Here is a 26,027-nt window from a genome sequence, read left to right as displayed (position 1 = left end):
TCAGACAAAATAAATCATATACTGCCAAAAGGTTACAGCTTTGTTACAATTGCATTTTAAAACACAAAACTGAACTATTTATAACTTCCAAAACCAGTCAAATTTCCTAAACATCACTGAATACCTGGCTTTAATCCTTGGGTGTGAAAGATATAAAACTGAAAATAATACTTAACTTCGTATTTTAGCTATTGTTTTCAAGTATTTCAGGATCTTTTGTATGCCATTTCCCTTCAACATAAAGCTGCAACACTGCTCAGAAAATGGGTTTAAAAGGCTTTAGTACCCAAGAGGGTAAAACAGAACATCATCTGGAAAACCAAGACCTGGCAGTCTTGGCAGAGAGTAAATTTTTTTAGACATTTTAATGGAGTGGAAATAGGATACAGAACAATAGGAAAAGGAGAAACTGAGATGAATGACCATCATAATAATCTCAGGCTTGTAAAAAGCAGTGCTTTAGTACTTCAATAATTAAGAACTTTGGGCTATGAAAGCTCAGGGAGTGCACAGAAGCTTCTAAAATAAAGGCACCATCAATTATTCAAAGTAATAAATGCTAAATATTATACCATGCTTTACAAAAAATGCATGCAAGATGTATAGCTTTAATCAACCTGTGATCCATGTGATAGATACCACCAGAATAACTGAACACAACCTGACAAAAGCAGCTGCCTCTGCTTCATGGCTTGGAGGAGAATGGCTTCTAAGCATTACTCTAGAAGACAAGATCCAGCACAGGCCAATAGCCTTTCTTTTTGTAGGGATATTAATAATGGTGAAAATTGCATATTCCTACATTTCAAAACCTTCCACTTATTTCAAGAGGCTTAAGTGACAGCTCTCACAGCAAAATGAACATATACTGGAACCCTTATTCTACAATCAGTTAGCAGGCAGTAACGTTTAAGAGACTTGTTTTGCAATATTAGAAGCATGTCTATTGAATAATGCTCTCAAATGAAAACAGAAGTTACATACATGAAGACTTTTTCCATAAAAATTCCATAAACACAATTAACTGAAGCACTCAAGTAAAAGCTATCGCCCAAGAATGGGATCTTGGAGACAATCTGTACTGTAAATTTAGACAGCTGGTGCCACTAAACATTATAAACTCAAAAAAAAGCTAAAGTAAATTACATCAATGAACAGTGATATAATTTTATTTTAAGATTAGTTATTGTCAGTCTGCCCCATGCACTGAATCTCACAGAATACAACTGCCTAGGACTGAACTTTTAAGAATAACCTATGGCTGAAATATAAACAATTAACAAGGTTAGCACATTTTTCTAGGATGTTAAAAAATTACTTTTTTGCTCTAAAAGAAATTAGATTTACTCTACACTGTCTTCAAGTTAGTTTTTTTTCTGTTTAATCAAGGGTTATGTAAGAGTACTTGGAATACGTATCTGTACATATCTATACTACTTTACAAAGAAAATATCTCTCCATCAAAACTACATAATCCTGTCCATAAGGCACATGTAAATCACATATTTTACTATAATGGAATAGTGTCAACCAACTGGATGAAAAAAACAGTACCCAAACACTGTAAACTTCCATAAACAAGAAAGATGTAGACTCAGCTCCAAATGTGTTGATAATAGTAACGCTGACATATTTATCGCATATCAAGTTTCTTCAAATGAGATGGAACACATACTAAACATTGAGCTGTAATATGTAGTCATTAAAGCATGCTTTCCTGTTGGGATATGAAGTACATTTATATACATTTTGAGGAAGCCTGTCCTCATTTCTACCACTGTACACAACATAGGCATGAAACAAGACTTAGTCCTGCTGTCTTCGTTTTTGAAATACACTATATTCTGAATCAGAAAAAAAGAAATCAAAACTGCTATTCAACAAGACATTACATCATCTGTAAGGAAGATTCTCATAGCTACTTTCTCCACTATATCTTAAATGTGAAACAAGCAAGATCTTAAAATACATCTCAAGTTATAATTTTTTAAAAGGAATTTCACTCATTCTTGTTTACCTGAGACTCCACAGTGACTGTGATCATAGAGGTGCTGCTGGTGCATGGTAGATTTTTTGTATATAACATGAGGATGACCATTCTTGTAACTATAGTTACTAGAATCTTCTGTTATATTTCTTAAAGGCTCAATAAAATACTCATCCTCTTCTGTAGCAATGACTCCATGCTTAAAGAAGCAAATAAGAAAACAAAAGCTTACAATAGACAATATGGAACTACTATCACAAAACTTAACTTTAAAATACATTCTCTCTGAAGAAATCCACAGCTAGAAGCTAACATATAAAACAGTGCATGAGCCAGCTCTCCCCTGCTGATTTTAGTGTGAGCAGAGTAGGTGCCTATAAACAATACAGTTTAAAAGACAAAAAGAAAAAATAAAACTATAATTGTCCTATTTGTAAGGTATTTTCACTTTTTTCTTGGTAAATGCAGCTAAAAAAGCAAGAGTTTTTCTCAGAATATTACAAATAACTCTTCACAGAGATGTTCTGAAAGTACATGATTCATATCCACTAAAAATTACACCAAGCCAAAATGGCCTTGTTCTAATGGCAAGTCCAATAACCCCCTGTAATCCCACACTGTTAGATGCTAAAAGTCAAATGCTTCATCAAAGACAAACACAGGAAGGATTAATTTTAGAGCACATATTCAAAGAAACCCTTTTTATTTTACATCCAGACACAGTCCCAAATCTGAGCTAAATAACAGAAATCAAATTATTTATATTAACTTGTTACACTGTCTACAAAGCATTTATTCCATAAAAACTCTTGCCACAAATCTAGCAAATGAGTTATTTCAGACTGTACACTAGACCTCATTCTCCATAACAAATTAACATTTTTTTTCCCCTCATACTTCAGTGCAGAATAGTAGATATTCTATTCTCATAACTTTCACATTTGTGAACTCAGCTTCTTCCAAACAGGAAGTGGTTTATGGAAGAAAGGGGAGATTTCAGGCCAACTATGCAATTTCCTGAACCTTCAGCAATTAAAAGTGAACTTTAGCAGAAAATCCAGGTTTTGGATCTTTTCAGATACAGAAATATTGGGGCATAAGCCCTGACAGACTTCTACACCAATGTTTGCTAAATAAAAAAATTCTGATACCATATGTAGAAAAGTTCTGAATGTATAAACTTTCTACACAGGGAAGAGTTATTCATCAGACAGAAGCCTGGAAGCAGGAACTTCTACATTCATATCCTGACTTGATGAATCACAAATTTCTACCACACCTTTTATCTGTAAAACAAATACTACACATTAATCTTTTTTTAAGGCCTCTATGATCAACCATAAGACCACTTGCTCCATATCGGCTCTAGAAATCATAAAGCTCTTTTCAAAGATCAGAGCTTGTCTTGGTCAAAACTCTCATCCTGCTACTGTTTTGTACATAAAATGCCTACTGTTCTTCACTTCCGAAATAACAGCATAAAACTTACAAAATAAAAAACCTCATGTAACACATCAGAAACAAGTGTTTTCCAAATAGAACTCTATTATACATTGTGAAAATACATGTATGAACAGACTGAAGCTTTCAATTACTCATTCCTAACATTGTGAATGTAAAAATAAAAATACCTCTTCAGTGGTATTTTTCGTTACTGACTCAATTTTTAACTCACAAGGTAATATCAGGGTCTAAATTCACCTGGAAGATGCCAGTATCAAATTCCCCTTACAATGCCTTGTTGTTACTTGAAGACTAAGATTTTACTAGAAAATAAATCATTTACTGGTATACTGCTGCTTAAATAGTACTGAAAATATAAACCAAATTGTAACTGAGTTTGCCAGATGTGCAGAAAGAACCTTGACAATTTGGATTGCGTCCAGTCTGGATGTCAGACATCTGGGTTCAAGCGAATCCTGAGCCATTGTAAGCTCTGGTATTATGTTCCCACAGGAAGAGAGTCCTGCAGAGTGGTTCTGGCCAACACCATCAGGCTGTCTGCCTCATGCCAAGCCTGAGGAGACAAAGGTACCATCCAGACTGTGGCACTGTCTCTGAGACAGAGTGGTTCCTAACTCAAATTCCTCCAGAGCATACGTCCTTCCTGTCTGTACTTAAGTCCAACCATGTTTGCAAGTCTAAGCATGAATGAGATAATTATATCAGATAATGAAACTGATAATCCTAAATGGTGAGATTACCTCAATGGAACTAAGTCAATTCAGACGCCACAAACACTTGTGCAGCACTAATTGCATATTTGCTCATGCAAATAACTAAAGAATATCTGAAAACAGTGGTCACACTTCCTTCAGGTACCAGCAGTGAAACAGTGAGGAGAGCATCACTAATTTCTCCAAGGCCCAGCTGATTTCATTTGCCCAAATCAGTGATTCAACAGTGAAATCTCTAATTTTTAAGGACTCTAAATTCTGCAAATAAAAAGTACCTTGGTGATGGCCAGCATATATTCTAAGTTTCAAAAGTTCATGTGGCTAGAGATACTTGCATTGTTTATGTATTCAGCAATGCCTGATTAATACATAGTGGGAAATATACTATTATATCCAAACCAACATTCTAAACTCTGGCTTTTATTTATTATCCACTATTTGAGGGGAAAAAAACCTTCAGTTCGAAAAGGAATTTGAAATAATGCCCATTTAAAGCATTAAAATTAATTAATTTTCATTTTCATTTTAAGTGTTTCTATTGTATTTTAACAGTTCATAAATTAAACTTCTGCTCCAAAGCATCAGAAATATCATTAAGACATAAGAATGACCAGAAAAGGTTTTGACATAATACCATGGATATAAGAAACAAGCTGAATGCACCAAGTATGTTACTACAAGGAACATTCCCAAGATTATTATCTAAAACAGATTGTTTGAGGTCCTGTGTTATCCAATCCCACTACAGACTGCCAACTCATGCTAACATATACAAGGTCTAGTTCCAGCAGTTTGACATGCTCAGACAAATCTGTGAGTCCACATGGAGTTCCCCTGAATTTGTGAAAAAGAATCTTTTTCTGTCAGGCTGTCCAGCCAGGGCATTAACCTCCTTCAGATGGGGGACATCCATCAGCTGCAAAAGCAAACTGAATTATGGGGGACAAGTAAGCACATGCCTTTTCCACACAAACTGTAGTTTCACAATTTTTCCACGCCTTGAATCTTTTTAGGCTTTATGCTTTATCCATTTTTAATGTAAAGTACTAGTAATGGAAACTTCTGAAAACGAGTCAGTGTTGTTCAGTATGTCAACAGCTGGCTATTCTCCATGATTTTATGACTGAGGAAAAAGATTGCATTAACTTATTGTGCTCTCAAAGATGAAAAAAATAGTGATCTGGCCTGAGACAGCATATCATGGAATCTAATCAAAACTTTAAACCCTAAAACTAGCAGAGGGACAGCTTGTACTTAAATTTCTGAATACTAATGTCATACTGCAAAAAAATATGAGTATCAAAGACAGCCCCAAAGACACTGATATAAAATAATTTCACATACAGTCAAAAACACCATAGTGAATGTAAATTATGATCTATAAAAGTAGATGCATTCTTTAGAGTAAAATTGGCTTTCAAAGGAGCTAACTCTTAAGAAAAATATTTGTAATTTATAAATACATGTATTTCAGAATACATGAAGCAAACATTAAGTCTTCCAAATAATTCCGCACTGAAAAAGTAAGTTCATGCTGCTAAGCCAGAGTCACATACCTGTGCTTTCTTTTTCATTTCTGTTTGGATGGAGATAACTGTGCTGTCCAGCACAAACATTACACAATGCATGAACTTCACATATATGGAAATACTGCACGCTTTACATTAACCATTTACGTGGGACCACAGTAGCCTCAAAATAGTTCCTACTACTGACCTTTTCAGTCCAAAATTACAAAATTCGCTTCCATACAAAACTTGTTTGAGCACTCAGTTAAGACCTTTGACACCTGGCAGAGGACAAAGATGAGTCAGAATGCAAAAGTTTGTGTTTTGCTTGATTCCACTACTGAAGGCTCCCCGGCTTCTCAGATATTTGCTTCTCTCAGAGTCAGTCAAACTCCATTACCCTGAAGTGAAGTTCTGTCTTCAGGTAGGCTACCATCATTTACCTTCTTCTTTCCTTTAGTATGAAACAGTCAGCTTAGAAAATGCCTCTGTCTGGTTGCCTTGTACCCAATATCCAAAGGCCCTAAAATGCTGCTCATTGTAAGTTCTTTCACGATACAGCCAAACCCGCAATCCATCCACAAGTGTAGCATCCACTACAGTAAACATGGGTTTGGAAGCCAGCAAGCCTGCAGACAAGGCCTTCAATTTCCTCGCATGAATGGTCAGTGGATTATAGAGCTTTCCTCACAACTTCAGACAATTTATAGCATAATCAGGACCCAGCAGATGGAAGCTGCTGGACTAAAACTTCAGTAACTAGCAGCCTGTAATTCTAGGGCACTTGGTAATGAGAAATATAGAGGGAGAAGCTGAAACAAGAAACTGACTGCTTGTCACTTATTATAATGAAATTGAGAGAAAGCCGTCCTTACATTTATCTCAAATATAAATGTTCTTCAAATTCATACAACATGTGTTATTTAAATCATGTTCTCACATAACCACTCTGAATAACTAATAAGAATAATTCAAGACATTCAATAAGGCGAAGAAATTTGACCTATTTGCCAAAGTGAAACCTAACAGGACAACTGGAGTAAATATATTGCATACATTTTGTTTGTGACCAGTATTCACTATTAACTATTACTTACCACCTGCTTCAGAGTTACACTTACAATGACTGCCTTTAATACAGATGTTAATCACAGACTATTAGAGTATAATTGGCAGTCACTTACAGACCAGCAATCACACTGGAACATACAATGAATGCCTTAAGTACGATGCATTCTGATCTACTGCTAACTGAAAAACAAGTAATATTGTCTTCAATATTCACTGCCAATTGCTATATTAAACATGTTCTTACCAGCAACTGTATAATAAAACATTCATTTAGTAGGAATCATCATTTGAAAATAACTTTGTGATGCATTTATCTGAGTGGAGAGGTAACTCCCATACACTGTGCTCTGGGAGGCACTGCCAACACTGGATGACAGAAGAGTTTCTGTACAGTAGAGGATGGTACCAAGTCAAGACTGCTGCTGCACCATCTGAAGGATTCATGCCTCTGAGACAGAGCCATGTGTCACCCTGCTGATGTTTCTGGAGTAACACAGGAGCCTCATATGCTTGTGACCAAATCTTTCTAAGAGATGCAGAGCACACCTGATACAAGTCCCAAGTAAAGAGGCATGAGTATGAAGAAAGTCTTGTGTGCCCAAAGACTAGATTAAGGCTGCCTTAACACCTGAAAGGCACACAAAAGAACTGACAACCACAGACACTGAAGATGATGATTTAACAGGGAAGCACTCTACACCAAAGTTAACTTACAAAGTTAACATACTGACACCTAGAACCACACTCAGCTTCGTTCCAGCAAAATGAACAGCCCGAAGGCAAAGCGAAAACACGCTAAATGGCACCTAAGGGTGTTGGGCACAGAAAAGAAAAAAATATTCTGCTTCCTCATGATATCTTCCATGCTTTTTAGAAGAAAAGAAGTTCTGTAAGGAGCAACAGATGGGCAAAGCCATTAGGAAAATACAGGCTTTTTGTGCTTCATCCCACCTTTATTTTTCTAATATGAAAAGAAAACAAGAGTCAGCTAGAGGCAGCGTCAGGAGTTCTTGTCTCACCTTCTTAGCCAAGGTCAAAGAGTAATTGAAATGGGATCACCATGGCACTTAGTCCAGTCTCCAAGGTGATCAACTAGCCTGTGCATCATTCAGCATGCAGCAATAAGCATAAAGTTTTAGCTGAAAAGAACTCAAGCAAAGTTGGAGTATAGTAGTTTTGAAGCCTGGATAATTGTGACCAAAAACAAACAAACAAACAAACAAACAAACAAACAAACAAACAAACAAACAAACAAACAAACTATTACATGCAAACAATCAAAGTTAAAATTGTACTAAATTCAGACCTATCTGCTATAAGTCTACATGAACCAAACTGTAATACCATACTCAATGGAACACCATTTTAGCCCCATTTTTTTTGAAAGTTCACTTAGCACTGGAAACCCCCATTAAATACTTTTCCACAGGAACACTCTGAAATGCTGACTGTATCAGCACATCTCAAGCAGTTGGATGTAACACAACCTATCTAGGTCTGAAACAGCTTTTTTTTTTAAAGTAACATCCCAAGAGGCATTATTCAATATCACTTCCAAGGACAAATGGCAATTTGTTTAGCAAGTCTGTGTAATCTCTTTTTTTAACTTAGCAATTAGTTAAATCTGCCTACTCCTAACAAGAAGATGGACCAGCATTCTACCATAATAGAAATCAGAATGAGAAACCATAATATATATGTACATTTTTACTAGAGAAAGCACTGACTCTCATTTTAATGTTTCATAGTCATGCCTTTCTATTCTAGTATTTTGTTATTCAATAGTCTGCTTTTCAACTTCTTTGCATTCATTTTCTTTTGCCATGCATATGCTACTGCCAAGTGATCAAAAGATCACCAGTAAGAGAAGAGATGAGGATAAATGAGGTAAGAACTTCTAACTCTACTTCTAAATTCAAAAGTTTATGATTTGTAAATGAAGTTTTTCTGGTCTTTCTCTATAAAAAAGTTATATAATCAGTTTCTAATGCTGTTACTTGCTAAAGACTTCTCTCTTCATGTTTTGAATTTATAGCAATGATGGTGTCTACACCAAGCAATTCCTCTTCTTTTATTTACTTAGTTTTTAAACCCAAATACTCAAAGACAGTGGGTGCTCAGTCCAATCAACATCTCTCTGTTGAGATTCAATATCCTGGAGGTTCCACAGCTTCCTCCTCCCTGCTCCTTGAGCTTGGAAGGCTCTTACAACTGTAAAGATCTCAGCACAATCCTGTAACCCTAGCACAGACACTACAAACACTAAAGAGCTTGCCTTCTAAAAGACCACAGAATTGAGGCTCAATTGAAGCTTGAAAAACTGACACCTACTTTCCCCCAGGACCTAGATCAGGTTGTAGGGGTTTTCTTCCCTGTCTACTTGCTTCCCACAGGCGAAAAACTGAAAGATATGCCAATTTAATTATCTTCTGTAATTTAAAAGGGACAAACACACTGTTAAACTATAACACATAATATGGACTTACCAGACCATTGCAGTTGCTTAAGGCCACTTTAGTTGTACTGTGTTGGTCTTGCAAATATCCTGTGTAATGACAGTGGTCTAAGAAATCATGCTTCCATTGCGGTCCATCTTTCCCCCAGTACTCTACTGTAAAATGTCTGGACACCAAATCTGTGTTGAGAGTCAGGTTTAAATGAAAGTGCTTGCCATAGGCAGAAAGTTTAAAAAATAATTTAGATGCTGCCAGTTCTTGGTCATAAGGGTCTGTGCTCCTCCTCCTTCTTGAGGGTTTAGGATTTTTCACAGTAAAGCTGAGGAAGGCTCCATTTTGATCAACCCTTATTGGGATTGTTAGTTGGTAGTGTTCAAGGTAAGACAGGAATTCCTCTTTGTAATCAATCACAAGGTAAGACAGTCCAGGGAGTGGGCATAGAAGAGAAGAAAATATAACAGGAAACAACAAGTAGTAGCATAAACATAGACCATTTTTGGGTAAATTTCATCACTCTCATGAGTAAAAATCGCCTTCAGATAAATGCACAATGCAGCATTTTACAAAATAAAATAAAACATTATTTTCTTTCTTTATAAGTCAAGAAAATGTGGTGTCCTATTAATTTGCTTATCACTGGAAACACCTATAGGTGTTTTTTAACACCTATATTTTCCTATTTAGCAACAATATATAAAAATAATTTTGGCTAACTTAAGAAGGGCATATTTTTCCCAGTGATACCATTCAAAGACAAAAGTTATAAAATCCACTTGCAAGAATACAAACAGTAGTAATGAAAAGGATCATATTGTAAAAACAAGATTAGATTCTTACTTCCTAGTCTAAAAGCATGTTAATTTTATCATGGCAAGTCTCTCAAATATTATCAAGTACATTTTATGAGATTTAATTTGCAAGGCTTCCCTACAGTTAAAAGTAGACAGAGAGAAATTAGAACAAGGAAATTTAATCTGTATGACAATTAATCATGATAAAACTAAGAGCAGAGCCCAGATGAGCTCATGATTTATATAAACATGGTTTAGAAAATATTGCACAAATACAACGCAAAAATACATGCTTCTTGCCAGCTATAGAGATTAGACCCCTACCTTGAGAACTGTATGAAAGCCTGTTGTTACTGTGAAATTCCGATGAAACCATGACTAGGCTCAAAATCCATGTCCACGTCTTCCAAAAAATTTCCATAATTTAGAAAAAACAGAAAGTTCTTTTTTTTTTTCTCCTTGGAGAGCTACCTGTGTGCTATAAAGTTAACTTCACTCCAGAATCGCACCATAACAGGTACATATATTTTATACTACTTTCAAATTAACTATAGGATGTTCCACTTTCTGGACAGGTACTTTCTTCTATAGCTGCAGTCATTTTCTCAATTCAAAGCAAGTTTTGTAAGATTCCTTAAGATATGAGACAGATGTTAGATTGGATAGTTACTGAACTTGCTCCATTTCTTTCCCTGAAAAACAGAAGAATATAAGTCAAGGCAAATTCTTTCTATTTAAACAGATCTATGCTGCAAAATCCTAAGCCATGATAGTGAACCACACAGGGCAATATTTTGAAATAATACTCAATATCAATTTTATGGTCACATCCAAGGTCGCAATCTTACAAAAAGGAAGAAAACAAAAAAAGAGCTACCATTAACCTTGAAAAGCATATCCAAATATCTTATGATGCACTTAACAACTTCATGTTATTTTTGTAAATTCTTACAACTATTTAGTGTTTCTTGTAGCTCAAATATTGAGTTCAGACTTTTTCCATCAATAATCAATGCTACACACTCATTGATTTCAACTGTTAATAACACATCCCAATATATTGGTAGATAAAGGAAGAACCTTGGAAGAAATCCAGAGTACAGTTATCTGACCTTTCTGAAGCATGTATTTTGTTATTTCTAGGGCCAGGGTTCTGCTTATGGAGGCAGAATTCCCATTCACTTAAATGGGAATGCTGCATGTTAGAGAACAAATTTCAGTATCTAAAGTATATTTCAGTATCTAAAGCTATTCATCATACACATTCTAATATTTCAAATATTTGTTGTCAATTTTTTATTTTTTCACTTGCAACAATAGTAAAAAACAGCTCTAGGTGCAGTCAGGGATTAAATGGAAGACCCATGCAGGCAACTAACAATCCAGCATTATGGGATACCAAACTATGTGTTGTGTCAGCTGGTACTCATCAGTCCACTTAAACACTCACAGCACACCTGTGCATAAACTCTGCTGAAGCAGACAATGGAGAAACAGAACACCTAAGAAGGGAAGCTTGTTTAAAAACCAATTTCCACAAGCATACAGAGTCACTTACACATGCACCAGATAAATCTGCCTTTCTAAAATTCTGGGAATGATTTACAACATTCATTTAGACAGGTAATACAGCTGCAGCAAATGGATTATTTATGAAGGTTTTATAAAGAGCTGTAACATAAAATCTCAAGAAAAAAATCAACATCACCCAAATCCTGTTTACCAACAATAAATATTTAGATAATGTCTTAGCCAACTTGAAACACAACTAATTACTAATGTGCAAATGAGGTTAATCTGACCTTTAAAAAATCTTTCAAGGCAGCACACAGGATTTAATCAGGTTTGTAAAAAGACTAAAAGATACTGTGCAAACATGCTTTGTGATTAATAGTATTTTTTCCTGGGGAAGGATAAAGGCTTTGATGCCATTCATATGTGGCAAATCCTCAAATTATCTTAATTAGAAAGTCCTTTGTTTGCATTGCTATGTAGAACCTTTATTTCCAAGCTGATATTTAGTTACAGTCCTTAGAATTTTGCAAGTTATGAAGAAACATAATTAACCCCATACTCTTTCAGCTACATTAGTACAATAACTAAGGTGCCTTACTTCTAATCTAAGAATGTATGGTTTTCAAATCTTGTCACTGAATCTTGCTTTATCCCAGTTTGCTAATGAGTTGGCTTCTTTTCCTTGTGTGCATAGTTATAATCTGATACAAGCACCTCTGGACACTTCCTGATAAGCAGCTCAACCTATTTGGTTTATCTCACTCTATATAATCCGGTTTCCAGATGACTGAATACTTCTGCAGTTTTTCTCTGAACCGTTTCCAATTCATCAGCATCCCTTTTCATCTGCAGACACCAGACTGGGCACTGTAGTCCAGTAATGGCTTGTTACCACCATATATAGAGGTAATATTGCCTCACAGCTTCTGCTTAGCCAAAATATCCTAACAGGGAGCTCAAATTCAGCCAGCTAGGCTGATAATAAGTTATCCTAACATTAAGATCTCCTGTAACTGCAATACCTAAGGAGCAAGATAGCTCAAAATACAGAAATTAACAGTACCATAATTTAGTAGCATTATTTATTATTTACCCACATGATGGACCATAACTATCATCAGTGTCAAACAGCCACTCACATCTAGCGCTCTTGCAGAGGTCTCTGCAGTGGTGTCACTCATTTCAAACTTCACACAAGACCAATCTCCTTTCATATTAAGCTCACTGAAAGTTTCAGCAGAATTTTTAACCTCTTCTTCAAAAATATTTATTGCCAGCTTGACCAAGAATACAAGCTGACCATATGAAGCTATATTAATGTTTCCAATTAAAGACTAGTAATGGATGTGAATGATAAAGCACTCAAATAACTTCAAGATTAAATACTCTAAATATGACATTTGGTAGGAACCTCAAAGTCGGGACTCTATACCTTTTTTGTTTTATTTCTACCTTCTTTGGCAGCCTATTTTCACTGTAGATTGTTGTTAAGATGCAAAATTTGGTCAACACTGAGCTTACAATAATAAACTTCTAGTGTGCCATGTAGTGAACTACACAGTCACCCACTGGTGAACGTAGGTGTGGCTCCATGTCCTCAACCACCACCTAAAACCACAGATCCCATCTAACTGTATGAACTCTGCCAAACAGGAAAGGAATAGTACAAGATGTTTTCTGATGTCAGTGAAAAAGGAGCTGCACAGCACAGGCATGTCTGTGAAGGCATTGATGGTAAGTGTGGCAGTCCTGTCACTGGTGTCAGGAGGTTCCTACCCAGTGACACTCAGTGAGGAGAAAAAGGCCTCAGTTATTGGAGCACAAGTCTTACGAGAGGCAGCTGAGGGAGCTGGGGTGTTAAGCTTGGAGAAAAGGTGGCTCAGGGGAGACTTCATCGCACTCTCAAGTGTCCGAAAGCGTAGCCAGGTGAAGGTCGGTCTCTTCTCCCAGGCAACAAGTGACAGGAGACATGGCCTCAAGCTGCAGCAGGGGTAGTTTAGGCTCCGCAGAAAGGGTGATTAGACATTGGAATGGGGTGCTCAGAAGGGTGATGGTCACGATTACTGGGAGTGTTTAAGGAAAGCCTGAAGGTGGCACTTGGTGCCATGGTCTAGTTGACAGGGTAGTATTCGGTCATAGGTTGGACTCGATGACCTTAGAGGTCCTCTTCAACCTAGACGGTTCTGTGATAAAGTGGACTAAAGAGGAGATGACCAGCCAAACGGCTCAGAGCAGTCACCATGGGAGCCTCCATCTAAACAAAGGTGCCTTGGGTAACGAAGGCATCACTTCACCTGAAGGTAGCTCAAGTTTTAGGAGAGGGAAGCATTCGAAACAGATGTCCCAAGACAGCCGCCACACCAGGAGCATCCAGCGCAGTACCGACGGGTTCCGGAGCGCTGGGCGGCGGCAGTGCCCAGGTCTCCCGTTAGCGGCCGAGGTGCCGGGGAACACTCGGCAGGCACCGCCGCATCTCAGCGCGCAGACCGCTGCCGCGCCTCGGGGCGGGGTCGAGGAGAGCGGCGGTCGGGAAAGGGACCCGCGGCTGCGGCGGGCGGGACAGGGGGCTGTCCTCCACGCCCCCGCCCCGGCGGCTCGGCCCCCGCCGCCTTCCCGCCCTCGGCGGCCGGGCCGTGCGGCGGCGGGAGCCCGCGGTGAGGCGCGGGCAGGGGCGGCCGTGCGCCCGCCCGGCACTACGAGCGGTTGCTAAGGAAATGGGGAGGGCGGCGGGAGGGGACGGGGCGGGGGACGGGCATCAATCACACAAATTCAATTACAGGTATCGCGGCTGGCCGTGAAAAGCTTCGCAGGGCTTCAAAAGCCGGGGATTATCCGTGCCCCCGGGAGCTTCCCCAGGCGAGAACTGCGACGCGCAGACCGCGCCGGGAAGAGTTCGGTGAAAAGGAAGGGGGGCCGGGAGCGGCGGGGACCGGGACACGTACAAAGGGAAAAGATAGAACCCTCCTCCCCGGGAATTAACCAGAAGCCGAGGCGTGAGGAGTAAATTACTGCTGTGCGGGCCCCGGCGTGCGACGGGGCTGCCACCGTATGAACCCCCCCGCCAGCCGTGCCGAGGGGGCAGCTGTCACTGCATCCACCGAAAAAGCAACAGCCACCCCCCCCCCACCCAAAAAAGAAAAAGTCAACAGGCTAGGAAAATGCATGGCTACGCACACAGTTAAACACATACACACACGCGCATTTTCTGTACACGTCTGCACACACACAGAGTTAAAAACACTGGTACCGAAGAAAATTGGAAGTCACCAGACACACATCCCTCAAAAAAATTCAGAAGGAAAAAAAGAAAAAAAATCCGTCCTCCCTAGAGAGGCTGAAGGGAAGAGTCTGGTTGCTGTGGTGGAGCAGATCCTAAAGTTAACTTTCAGCAGCCCATTTCCAGACAGCAGCGCTGAATCTATTTGGATAAAACGCGTGTGACCCAGACACTTGGCGTTTGGCCCAAACGCGTTGCACCGGCAGCCCAAATAAAAACAAGACTCTGACTCTTTCCCTCTCTCTCCCTTCTCTCTTGTACAACAATGAAAGAAAGTAGCGAAGACAAAATCCGCACACACATCGCCGGGGAGCGAGAGCCCACTTACCTCCTCCCACCAAACAAAGTCCCTTTGAACCCTGGGCGGCTGCGGAGACAGACATACACCGACAAACACGAGTCCGCGGGGTTAAGAGTCTGGCAAATCCCAAGCGGCTCGAAGTAAATCAAAACCACACGCTTCCATCTTCCTGATGAGCCCAGCGAGAGCCCGACATCCCCGCCAGCATCGCTGCGGGACGGCTGCCGCGCCGACCCTCCAAGCCCCGGTACAAAGTGTGCACTTGTCTGACCGCGGCAGCGGACACCGCCGGACACGGCACGGCCGAGAGCGGGGCTTCCTCAACTCAGCAGCAATCCGGAATAGACCTGGGTTGTCGCTGGGGCTTGGGGGCTGCTTTGGTTTTCATCTGTTGTTTGGTTTTGGTTTGGTTTTGTTTTTCCTTTTCTGATTCTACCAACGACTTAGTATTCAAAGTATAAAAAATCTTTTTAAAAGTGCACTAGTCGAGATGGTACTTCATCAATCACCTCTCTTATCGGTTGAAAAAACCTCGCACCCCCTTCCCCCATCTCAAGGTTTCTCTCTGAAATTACTCCAAATGCACCTCGCCTAATGCAATATAAATCTCCCCCCACTCCCCAAAGCCCTACACGCACCATTATTCGGGACACAAGAAAAGCAAAAAGTTTCATTGAATAGCGTGAAATCTTCCTTACCGTTTTCATCTTCAATTTCTGATATAAAGTAAGTTTCAAACAATAGAGATTGCACAGGACGATTCCCGTATTCCTCTCTGCTTTTCCCCTCTGTGCAAGCAACCATCAGGGTTATATTCTCCAACAGAATAAAATTCTCTAGCCTTCCTAAAGGGGTTTTTAGAAAACGGGTTGGTTTGGCAGGAGGAAGGATGCCATCAATTCACCCAAGCTATCACCCTGCACATTTTGTCTTTCCAACAAAAAAAGGGGGGGAGAGGAGGAAGGAGGGGAAAACAGGCTTATATTGGGGTGGGGGTGGGTGCCCTCCTCTTGAGCAGCCTCCTCTGTGCAAAATACCATGTGAATATCATCTGAGTTCGGGGGGGAGGGGGGACCGGGAGACAGAAAGGGGGGAAAGAGAGGGGGAGCAGAGGGGAGGCAGGCAGAGCAGGAAGGACTCAGGAAAGTTTGGTTGAAGTAGCCCCAGACCTCCTCCTCTGGCTGCCGGCGCCGGGCCAAGCCGAGCGCGGCGGCAGCGGGGGAGCCTTGGCAGCCTCGCCCGGGGGACGGCGCGGGGCCCGCTGACGTCAGCCTGCAGATGTGCCCCGGGCCGCCGCGCATGCGCGCCCGTCACGTGGCGGCGGGGGGGCAGGGGCGCAGCCGGGGGAGCGGGAGCGGGGGGTGCGGTGGGACCCCCGCGCGGAGCCGCCTGAGGGGAGCCCGGCCCGCCCGCCCGGGGGAGCCGCGGCCGCGGCCACGGTGTGCCGGCGGGAGGCGCCGGGCACGGACGCTGCCGGTGGGCGGCGACACGGGGCGACCCCCGCTGCCATCGCGCTGCTCGTCCCGCGCCCCGTTACGGGCGTTAGCAAAAGGAAACCTATTAAACACCGTTTCCAGGGGAGGGCAGGCGGTGTCTGAAGCCCGCGTGGCCAGCAGCAGCCGGGCCAGTGTCGCGCTGAGGCCGGGGGTCCCGGCCGTGCCCGCACACCGCTTTCAGTTTCATTTGCGGCCGGGGCCGGGGCCGGGGCCGGGGCATGGCCGCCCCTCCGGCAGGGCAGGAAGCGGCGCATGGAGCGGGCAGCTGGCGGCCTGCGGGTCGCCTCTGCTCCGGCAAGCCAGCGGTGCCGGCGACAGGGTCACACGGGGGGAGCGGGCTGGAACTCCCACTCGCCCTCTTAACCACCAAATTCATTTCCGATTGCCGAAAAAAGAGGGGGAAAAAAAAATCCTAAACCTAGGTTCTAAGGTTTCAAGCTTCTGCTAACTGTATTTCCCAAATGGTGCGGGTGCGGGTTTTCCTCCCCAGCCGGAGGTAGTAGGTGTAATTGCATCTTCTGGTGAATCTCTAATATCTGGCTGGACTGTGGAATGATTGCAGAGAAAGGTCCAAGAGCACAGCTATTCCAGAACTTGTCCAAGCATCAAAAGAGCAGGATCGGCCTGCACAGTCAAACAGCCAGCAGGACTCTCTGATGGTCAGCAGGGGCTGGCTTTGTGCCCTGTGAGATGGTGAAATCAGAACCATGGCTGGCATTCATAGTTTCAAATAAACTCTACATAATTACATTTGAACATGAAGCACTACTATAGTTAAATTACATTTCATATACAAGTATGTTAAGTTTCTTTTAACTGCAGCTCTAACAAAATAAGCACAACGTCCTAGATAGTCACCTTTGTCACCAGTCATTCTGAAACAGCCCAGTGAACACTTGAGAGATCCTTTTACCGTCGCCGGGCACATTGGTGTAGCAATGGTTAGGGGAGTACTAGAATGTATCACTGCATTGAAAACCGGAGCTATAAAGTCAATGCTCCTTGGGAATAGGGGCATCCAGAAAGAAATGCTTTATTCTGGAAATGCACGTCCAACCCGCTCCCCCCGGGTTAATTGCTCATACGGAGGGCGCCATCCTGCGTCGGCGAGCGGGGGGAGCGCCCGGGGCGTGCAGGGATGCTGGCGGCGCCGGGACTCCCGGGGACACCGTTCCGCCCCTCTTCTGCATCCTGTACGTGCATGAGCAGTTTTCTGGGTTCGTCTGCTTCATAAAAGCAGCTATTTCTAACATTGACAAGAGTATTTTTTGTTAGTATTCCATAGTTCCTTCTCCTGCAGCAAATCATTATATGCGGTGTTCCATGGCAAGCCAAGGAGCACAACCTGCTCAGGTGCAGCCAGGTGTACCTGAGTCACATCACCTATCTCCGGACAGGCACCGTGACAGGTTCTGCTCAACCTTTTCTGCAAACTCAGTGGTACCTACAGAGAACTGGGACAGTCTATCCTACTGAAAGGACAGACTGTGAAGAGACTATTTTTTTACACATTCAGCATCAGAACCAAATAACCTTTTGAACAGACAGACACACATCACAGCCAATTGCCTCATGGCTATGGTATCCTCGGGGGATTTGGGAGACTTGCCTTCAAATCAGACCCTGCCTGAATCAGACTCAGGAATGTTCACGTTGCTGTCTGACGGCTGAGCTGGGGACTATTCTGGTTTTAAAGACCGGCCTCTTCGTGGTTGGATCTGCTCCATTGTGTATAGCTGAATAAATACTCATCAAGCTAAAAAGAAAGACAGCTTATCGCTGTCTGGTTAGGGTCCTCACATGGATTCAACTCCCTGCTCTAAATCCAGCAAAGCAAAGCAAAGATATATGGACTTCACAAAACTCAGCTGCTTGCTCAGACCAACAAGTTATTTATTCCCTGTTCCAGACAATTACATTTTCTTGCCTAAGCCCACTGGTGTATATATACCAGTCAAAACTGGTCTATTACCAGGAAAAGCTTGGCTCATATTTAAAAATTCCTGTCTGTGATTAGAATTTCTGACAGAATTACCATTACAGTTTGACTTACCTGTTTTGGTTTATTGTATGAAACAATATTTCAGAGTGGATGCCATTCAGATAAAAATAGTGAGCTCATTGGTGACTTATTTTAGTGTCCTTACCCCAAATATTATTCATGTATATACATTTTTATAAATGGCAACTTTTTAGAAAAGAAACTTGCACGGGAAGTAGTACACATTCTTAGTATAAATGTTTCTTTGCTGCAATTAGAATTCTTTCTCAAAGGGATAGTAATTTTACTCTGAATTCTAGTACTATGTATAAACCGTTTTGGCAACTGTGTCTCAGAAGCTCTGAGTGGAATTACAAACTTATTGAGCACAAAGCATATGTCTTAACCAGTTCCTTAGTGTTTGCTGACCATTAGCAAACATCAATATCTTAGCCAACAACTTTTAAGATTGTGAAGCAAATAAATAAATGAATATTCTTATTGAACTTGAATTTAAAATTGTGAGATGTATTTGGAGGTATTTGGTGTTAATTCCAGAAATCTTACTTTTTACTGAAATGAATATAGAAGTTAACAGTAATATGAGCTTTTTGTTACCTGAACATATTCAGTGAAAATCTGAAGACTGTAGCCTATCTTACTTAGAAATATCACAGCAGTGTTTGTGAAGAGAGTAAACCTTTTTAAGAATTATATGTAAAATTATGTTATAAATTCCATAAATACTGTAAAATTTGAATACTGTATAAAATTAAAATACTTCAATTGACCACAGAATTGAAAAAGTAGTAATGATAAACTTGCATTTATGTATGCTATACTTTCTACGCTTGTAAAGAGAAACGTTTTTGATGTGCATAAGGGTTTCATTTTTAGTCCCCTGAAATAAAAGATTCTAGAGGTACTTAAAGCAAATGGTGCTATTGAGATCCAGTATCTTTCACCGACTTTTCAGTGTAAATAATCTGAATTCAGACTGCTTACAAATCTCATCTTCCCTTGCAGGAGATCTAACAGCATCCCTAGAAATGACCCCAGGCTATGCATGTTGAATTGTGCCTGCTGCAATGCATTTCAGAGGGAGAATGCATATCAAAGTACTTTCAGCTGGAAAATGCATCCCTTTTGCATTGAGCTGCTCTTGATGGCCCTCTAAAACAAAATTCACAGTGATGCATTTGGCTTCAAGTAGGGCTTTGAGGCTACTTCTGCCCAGCAATGCAATATTGCCAAGAATGTCTTCATTTAAATAAGAAGAGCTTTACCAAAGACAGGGCCCCTACAAGCTCTGTGTGTTATGCTGATGTGGGGCTTATCTTCACACAAGCCCCCTTATGTCTGCAAAACCCTGTGAACCTGGAGTCCCAAATTATTTTAGTTTTAGATTTAGAAATAAAACTGGAAAACTTGATGTCTATTTGACAGCCTCTGTAATGTCCAGGACAGCTTCTTCCCTGGTGAACACAGATGAGACAGGGCAGAGAGGTCAGAGAATATGAATGCAATAAGAGTAACACCCAAAACTTGCTCAAAATATGGGAGGGATGGACAGTGAGCAGGGTAAGATTAAGTACCTGTTAAACCTGAGATGTGGAATCTTCAGAAGACTCATCAAGTTGATCAGGGAAATCCTATAGCAGAATGAATTGCCTCAAATTTTGCAGACAAATAAGATGAAACAGATGCTATCCTCTTTAAGATTTAAGTAGAAAATAAAGAAAAAGTATCCAATAAAGTTCCACAGAAGAACGGGAACAATAGTAAACAGAAAAAAACCCAGATTAATCAGATGGGGTTGGTTTTTTTCAGAGTTTTTCCTGCTTTGTCCATTTCCAGCTTACCAAACCAAAAGCAAGATACCAGAAAGATTAGGTCAGTAGGCATGTTTAAAGGGAGCATTTCCCAGCTATATGTATTATAGTTTTTCTGTGTATTCTCAGTTTGCTATTTTCCTATTTCCAGAGAAAGTTGTTCATAAGATCTGAACAATCTGTAAGACTTAGAGAGTACAAAGCTGAGACAAATTATACAATATGTGGAAAATGTGTATGTGGAAAATATCTATGAAAAAAATTGGCAAATGGTATTCCTCAAAGATTAGTGTACACAGAAACATATAAAAGCTGTGCAGAAAACCTTAGGAAATACATAAGAAGTCAGTTATTTTAGTTTTAGAACAAAAAATCTGGAATTTACTCACAGGAAGACCTGGCTATTACCATGCAGAAAGCTGCAGCATTTTGCAGTCTGGCACTCAGCTCCAGGAATGAAATTCCTAGTGCAGAATTAGGCATCATGGTCTCAGGTGTCTGAGTGACTTGTTAAGTTTCTGAATTGAAGGAGAGCACTGATGAGCATCACAGACTGCTCATTTAGTATCTGCTGATCACCATGTGGTGATCCCCGGTCTTCTTGACATGCTTTATATAAAAATGTGGACACATACACCAATGTCAGAGATTGTAAAACTGGGTCATGCAATGAGCACAGATTCCTTTCAAATGGAAAAAACTGGACTTTCCATATTCCTGGACTGTATAGGTGGAAAAGATTTATTAAATATTCTGGAGCATAGTGTGCATACTGCTTTGGACGCAGATTACAGCTTTGTCTAATTAAGGTGGTTTTCTGGCATTCTTTCCATCACAATGTCTTGCAATCATTTATAAATGGAAATATCTTTCATACACTCTACTAAGACAATGGTTTGAGGAAGAATTGAAAAGAGTCCCAGTACACACTTCTCCCCTTGTAGCTTTTCTGTGTCACTCCACAATGCAAAAACTTATTTTGAATGCTATGTTACATAAATGTGGTTAGTAAATATGTTTCTTTCCTCTTGCCTCACAAGTACGTCATTGTTCACTTTTTTCAGGATTATCATAGCACTAACATCTTGTGTTTATGGAAAATACTGTTCTGGTTTGAAGGAGTTTATTAAAGCCTCTTCAAAAAGTCCAGCACTTTGCTTTTGAGAGTTATTTATGATTAGCTGGTTTTGCATAAAGCTGGTCTGTGCAGTAGTAAGTGCTCTGACCCTTATCTCTGTGTCTAACCTGGAAATGATTAGACACTGCAGACTGGTGAGTAGAAAAGAGAACTGCCATATATTCTTGTCCTACTTTTGGCCCAGTTAACTCAAGTTATCTCCTTGCAGGTGCTCTTGGAGTCAACCTCCAGGGCCAGATAAATCTTTTGGTATGACCCGGCAGCTGGTTTTATGTCAAAAGCAATCCTTGGCTCTTTCAGTACAAATGTAAGAGGAATAGCTTAAAACCACCTACCACTTCCCACTAGTTCCCACTGCAGTCCACTGGCATTCACACACAGAGAAGAATCCACTGACTTTCACACTGGGGCAGCTCAGGCATACATATATTGTATTTAGCAGCTCTGCTGTGAGACCAGTGATCTCCCATGAGAGAACAGTCACAAAAAGAAGTTGCAGAAAAGAACAGTTACTGGTCCTCTTGTAGTGACCACAGCTATTTGTCAAATGAAGCTCTCAAAGACCCCTGACATTTATATGAAGCTTGGGAGAAAGAGCAAATACCCTGATGCTTGATATTTTTTTAACAACTTTATAGTAATTAGTGCTATGAATATCTTGTTATTCTAAATATTTTTTAAATACATTCAGTCTTGCATATAATTTTGTTTGATATTTGGTAAAAGGATACAGCTACAGTCTAAAGTTAAAACTAAAGTAAAGGACTTGAAATAAAAGATCAAAAGTCAAAATGTAAGTTTTCCAGCATCACAAGTATCTTTTTCACATTTACTGAAAACTCAGCTGTACATTAAAATCACAAACAAAATTGTGTATCTAAGGAGTGAAAAGATTACCTTTCTTGGCTATGGGTTTATATTCTGGGCACAATCCATGAATTGAAATATGAACTGGATTTAGCATACTTCTGTTCCTGCTATAGCCATTAGGGGATTATTAACATCAATATGCAAGTTATACTGCAAAAGGATAAGATTCAGTTTTTCTCAAAAGCTTTCAAGATGCCTAATGTTATGATTAAAGAGACTTGTAGAGCCTATGCTATCAGTTTGGCATTCTAGCATGAAATAACTGTAAAACCATTCAGAGGTATGAAGATGATAGTGTGGGACCATTCACAAATGCTTGGGGGCCAAGGAAGAGCAGCTTGAGCATGTGTTTGTACACACACATACTTACAAGATAAGCACAGATCAAAAGAGGCCTCATCCTCCATGTGGTCATCACTGCATCAAACTCTGGAATGGATTCACACTGATTCTTGCATCAACTTCCTGAGTTCTTGGAAGATTAACTTCTCCTAACTTCAGTTTTTCTTTTACACAAAACAAAACAAAAAACAAAACAAAACAAAACAAAACAATCCACCACCACCCCCTCTCTGTATGCCCACCATGCCTGAGTCTCAATCGATGGTAATAACTTCTGCATATTATTTTTGTAAACTGTTAAATTAATACCATACCAAGAGATTTCTAAGCCAGAACAAAAGTACTCAAAGTAAATGGAGTAATGAAATTTACAAGGTTGGTGAAAATTTTGGACATTTATTTTTAGTTCATTGCATTCACAGTTGCACGTGCACAATTTCACCCACATATTAAGCTGTCTGGCAATAAATAAACTTCTCTATAAATTATTGCATGAACATTGCATGAATTATTGAATGAAAATTCTCTGCATGGATCTAACTATACACTTTACACAACTCTTCAAATACTGATCTGTATAAACTTTGGCTATTTAGCCAACTTAACATTGTATTTATAAGAAAATTCAGGTAAACACACAAAGAGCACAAACACAGAGACATCCCACCTGCAGCTGTGTATCTAAGATGAATTTCTTCCTGCTGTCTTTATAAGCAGGTCTTCAAGGTTTGCCTATTTCCCAAGCCAGGTAGTGCTTGAATAGTGCAGAAATGAAAGTTGTTTTGTGCTTTATCAGATATCATTGATGTTTCATAGCAGATCAAGTGCAAGAGAGGTGTAATTAAGCATTATTTTTTTCATAATTCAAGGATCTACATAACTCAGTTTAAATTTGTGCAAGAACTCATCTTCACTACAGCTAGTACAAATTTTAAGGCCAACGTATCTTTTGATAAATTTACAAAAATTTAGTATATTTTGTAAAAATAAATTTTACAGCCATTTTCTCCACTGCTTGGCTGCTTATTCCCTTAGCATTGGCTCATACTTCTTCTGAAGTATTATTTTTAAGCATCACCTGCGGGATATAGCCTGTCCTTTCTATTTAAAGTCTAGACACAGGGTATTTCTATTTCTCATCCTCCAAAAGCTGTCCCTGGGCCATTCTCTTTCTCTGTCCCCAGACAGTTATCTGACTTTCAGAGGTGAGAATCTGGATTCTTTCTGAATAGGCCTGGGGGAGGGTACAGGGGTAACCTTTGCTCTTGCTCTGCCCCAGAATCTCGGCTTTGCACATGAATGAATACTTTTCTACTGGGGTCTTTCTTTTGGGGGATGAAACAAAAGAAAGAATACCAGGGATTTCACTTGGTGCACTGTCTCTGCAAAGATTTTCTCTGAGATTCCATGAAAAAAAAAGAAATTCAGAAGCTTGTATTGCCCAGTGTAAAACTTTGAACAAGCAGATTAGCCCAACATTCATCACACTGTACTCTACAGTAAATCACAAAAATAATTTTCAAACAAAAATTACTTACTAGCTGCATGGTTTCTTACCAAAGATGAGATGTAAATTGCATTAGTGTAATTCTTCTAAAGTACAACTGTAGTTTTGAAGATTAAAAATTATCTGTTGATTGCAGCTCTCTAAGGACATAACCAGGTGGGGTTTTCTTGTTTGTTTGGTTGGTTTTGGTTCTGTTGGGGTTTTGTGGGGTTTTTTTTGTTTGTTTGAAATTAAAGAATTGGGGGAATTGACTGAAATATGATGTGCAGAAAATAATATTTTTATTTTGTGAACAGGACTCTGGATGATAAAATGCACACTTTATCAAGTGTAATTAGATACTATGAATCTTTATATCAAAAAATCCTCATTGTGCTTGTGCTATAAACATGACATATGTCCTAGTAAATGTGCCTGGATGCATGTATTGCTAGCCAAGTGTGTTCTGCCCCTTGCAAACATTTAGGCCTCTGAGCCTCTCAGAAGCTTTTCCAATTTTTGCATTATATTTTTTACACGAAAGACAGGAATCGATCTCGTATGACTCAATATGAAAAAGCTGTAGAAAAGGATACCATTTTGTTTGTGTTTTCTTGTAAAAAAGTATTTAATATTACACTTATGAAATCTTACAGTATTTTCAGTTGAGCCAGTGATGCTGATCACCAACACTGGCAATAAACAGCCATTAGCAGTGGGTTCAACGATACATCAAGATTATTCTCATTCTGGCTCCCTCTCTGATCCTGGTTCAGGAGAAAGTGAATTCTTCTCCTGAGCTCTGAGACATATTAAGAATATTAATGGTAAATACATGCCCTACTAAGTGATATGTGTATCCAATCCAGTGGTTCTTACCTCTTAACTTGTTAAAGAACTTTGCACATACAAAAAATAGTTTGCTGTAGATGAACTGACAAGATCTTGCAGGCTTAGTGACTTCAATATAAATTCATATTAAAAGAATTATACTATTTTAATTAGGTCTACTTATACAGATTTAAATATAGTTTTGTTTCATTAAATGATATATAAGTAAAAATGCAGACTATACTTATGCTGGTATTGGAAAGGTAGGCAAGACTACTCTTTAATTCTTTTATTTTCTATAAAAAGTGCTTTGTTATACAAAAAAAAGCACTAAACCTGATCCTGTTTTATGACTGAAGTACTGTCTTTAAACTTCAAACCTAGCTTTTCTCATCTTTCTTTTTGGACAGGCTTTTTCTGAAACATTCAGATGGATTGATAGTAGTGAAACTTTTAAGCAGCATGTATTCACAATTGAGAAGTCCTTATAACTGAGAATGGGGAAAGGGCTCTCCTCTTGCTGATTATGCATTGAAATTTATGACAGGCACAGAGGCCTTTGAGATCTAGATTACCCAAATTATTTTTTTAAACACAGTCGAATTTAACTTGAACTAATTAACTGCATAGTTGGAAAGTAATTTGCATGATTAATGAACAGGGCTTTTTATCCCTTCTGGAAAATATAAAAGCAATTAAAAGGAATTACCTTTTTAAAATACAGGAAGAGTGTGTGTGATATACTTCTTATCCATCTTTATTCTTGTTATTTTACTAAACATACCTGTTTTTTCATAATACTGGAAACAAGATCAGAATCTCTGTACAAATATTGCAACTTTGTCAGAATAGGTAATTTTTATTTCTCAACTTCACACTTGGCCATCAGGCAATCATCCCACATCAGGCAGCATAATACTTTAAACCTCTGAGCTATAAAGTCATAGACTGGCCAGCTGGAAGCAAAA

At 39.7% G+C, this 26,027-nt stretch overlaps 1 protein-coding gene across 3 annotated transcripts in view; it reads right to left on the bottom strand.

Annotated features, from left to right (window-relative positions):
- The window catches only part of ADAMTS6 (ADAM metallopeptidase with thrombospondin type 1 motif 6), a 140,937-nt gene extending 124,657 nt beyond the window's left edge, over positions 1-16,280 (bottom strand). The window contains exons 1-5 of one of the 3 annotated variants that reach the window (XM_079330496.1): positions 16,253-16,280; positions 15,782-15,928; positions 10,315-10,682; positions 9,230-9,594; positions 2,018-2,186 (exon numbers count right to left, since the gene is read on the bottom strand). In XM_079330496.1, coding sequence (XP_079186622.1) covers positions 2,018-2,186; positions 9,230-9,594; positions 10,315-10,411 — 631 coding nt within the window. In that variant the 5' untranslated portion in view covers positions 10,412-10,682; positions 15,782-15,928; positions 16,253-16,280. Of the gene's footprint in view, positions 1-2,017; positions 2,187-9,229; positions 9,595-10,314; positions 10,683-15,781; positions 16,213-16,252 lie in introns of those variants that run through there. The other 2 variants (XM_079330497.1, XM_079330498.1) reach the window with 2 other exon arrangements.
- Positions 16,281-26,027: the final 9,747 nt, after the last annotated feature.

This window comes from Erithacus rubecula (assembly GCF_903797595.1).
Source record: "Erithacus rubecula genome assembly, chromosome: Z".
NCBI lineage: Eukaryota > Metazoa > Chordata > Aves > Passeriformes > Muscicapidae > Erithacus > Erithacus rubecula.
Note: the sequence above shows the minus strand (reverse complement) of the source record. Positions and strands in the feature narration are given on the sequence as shown.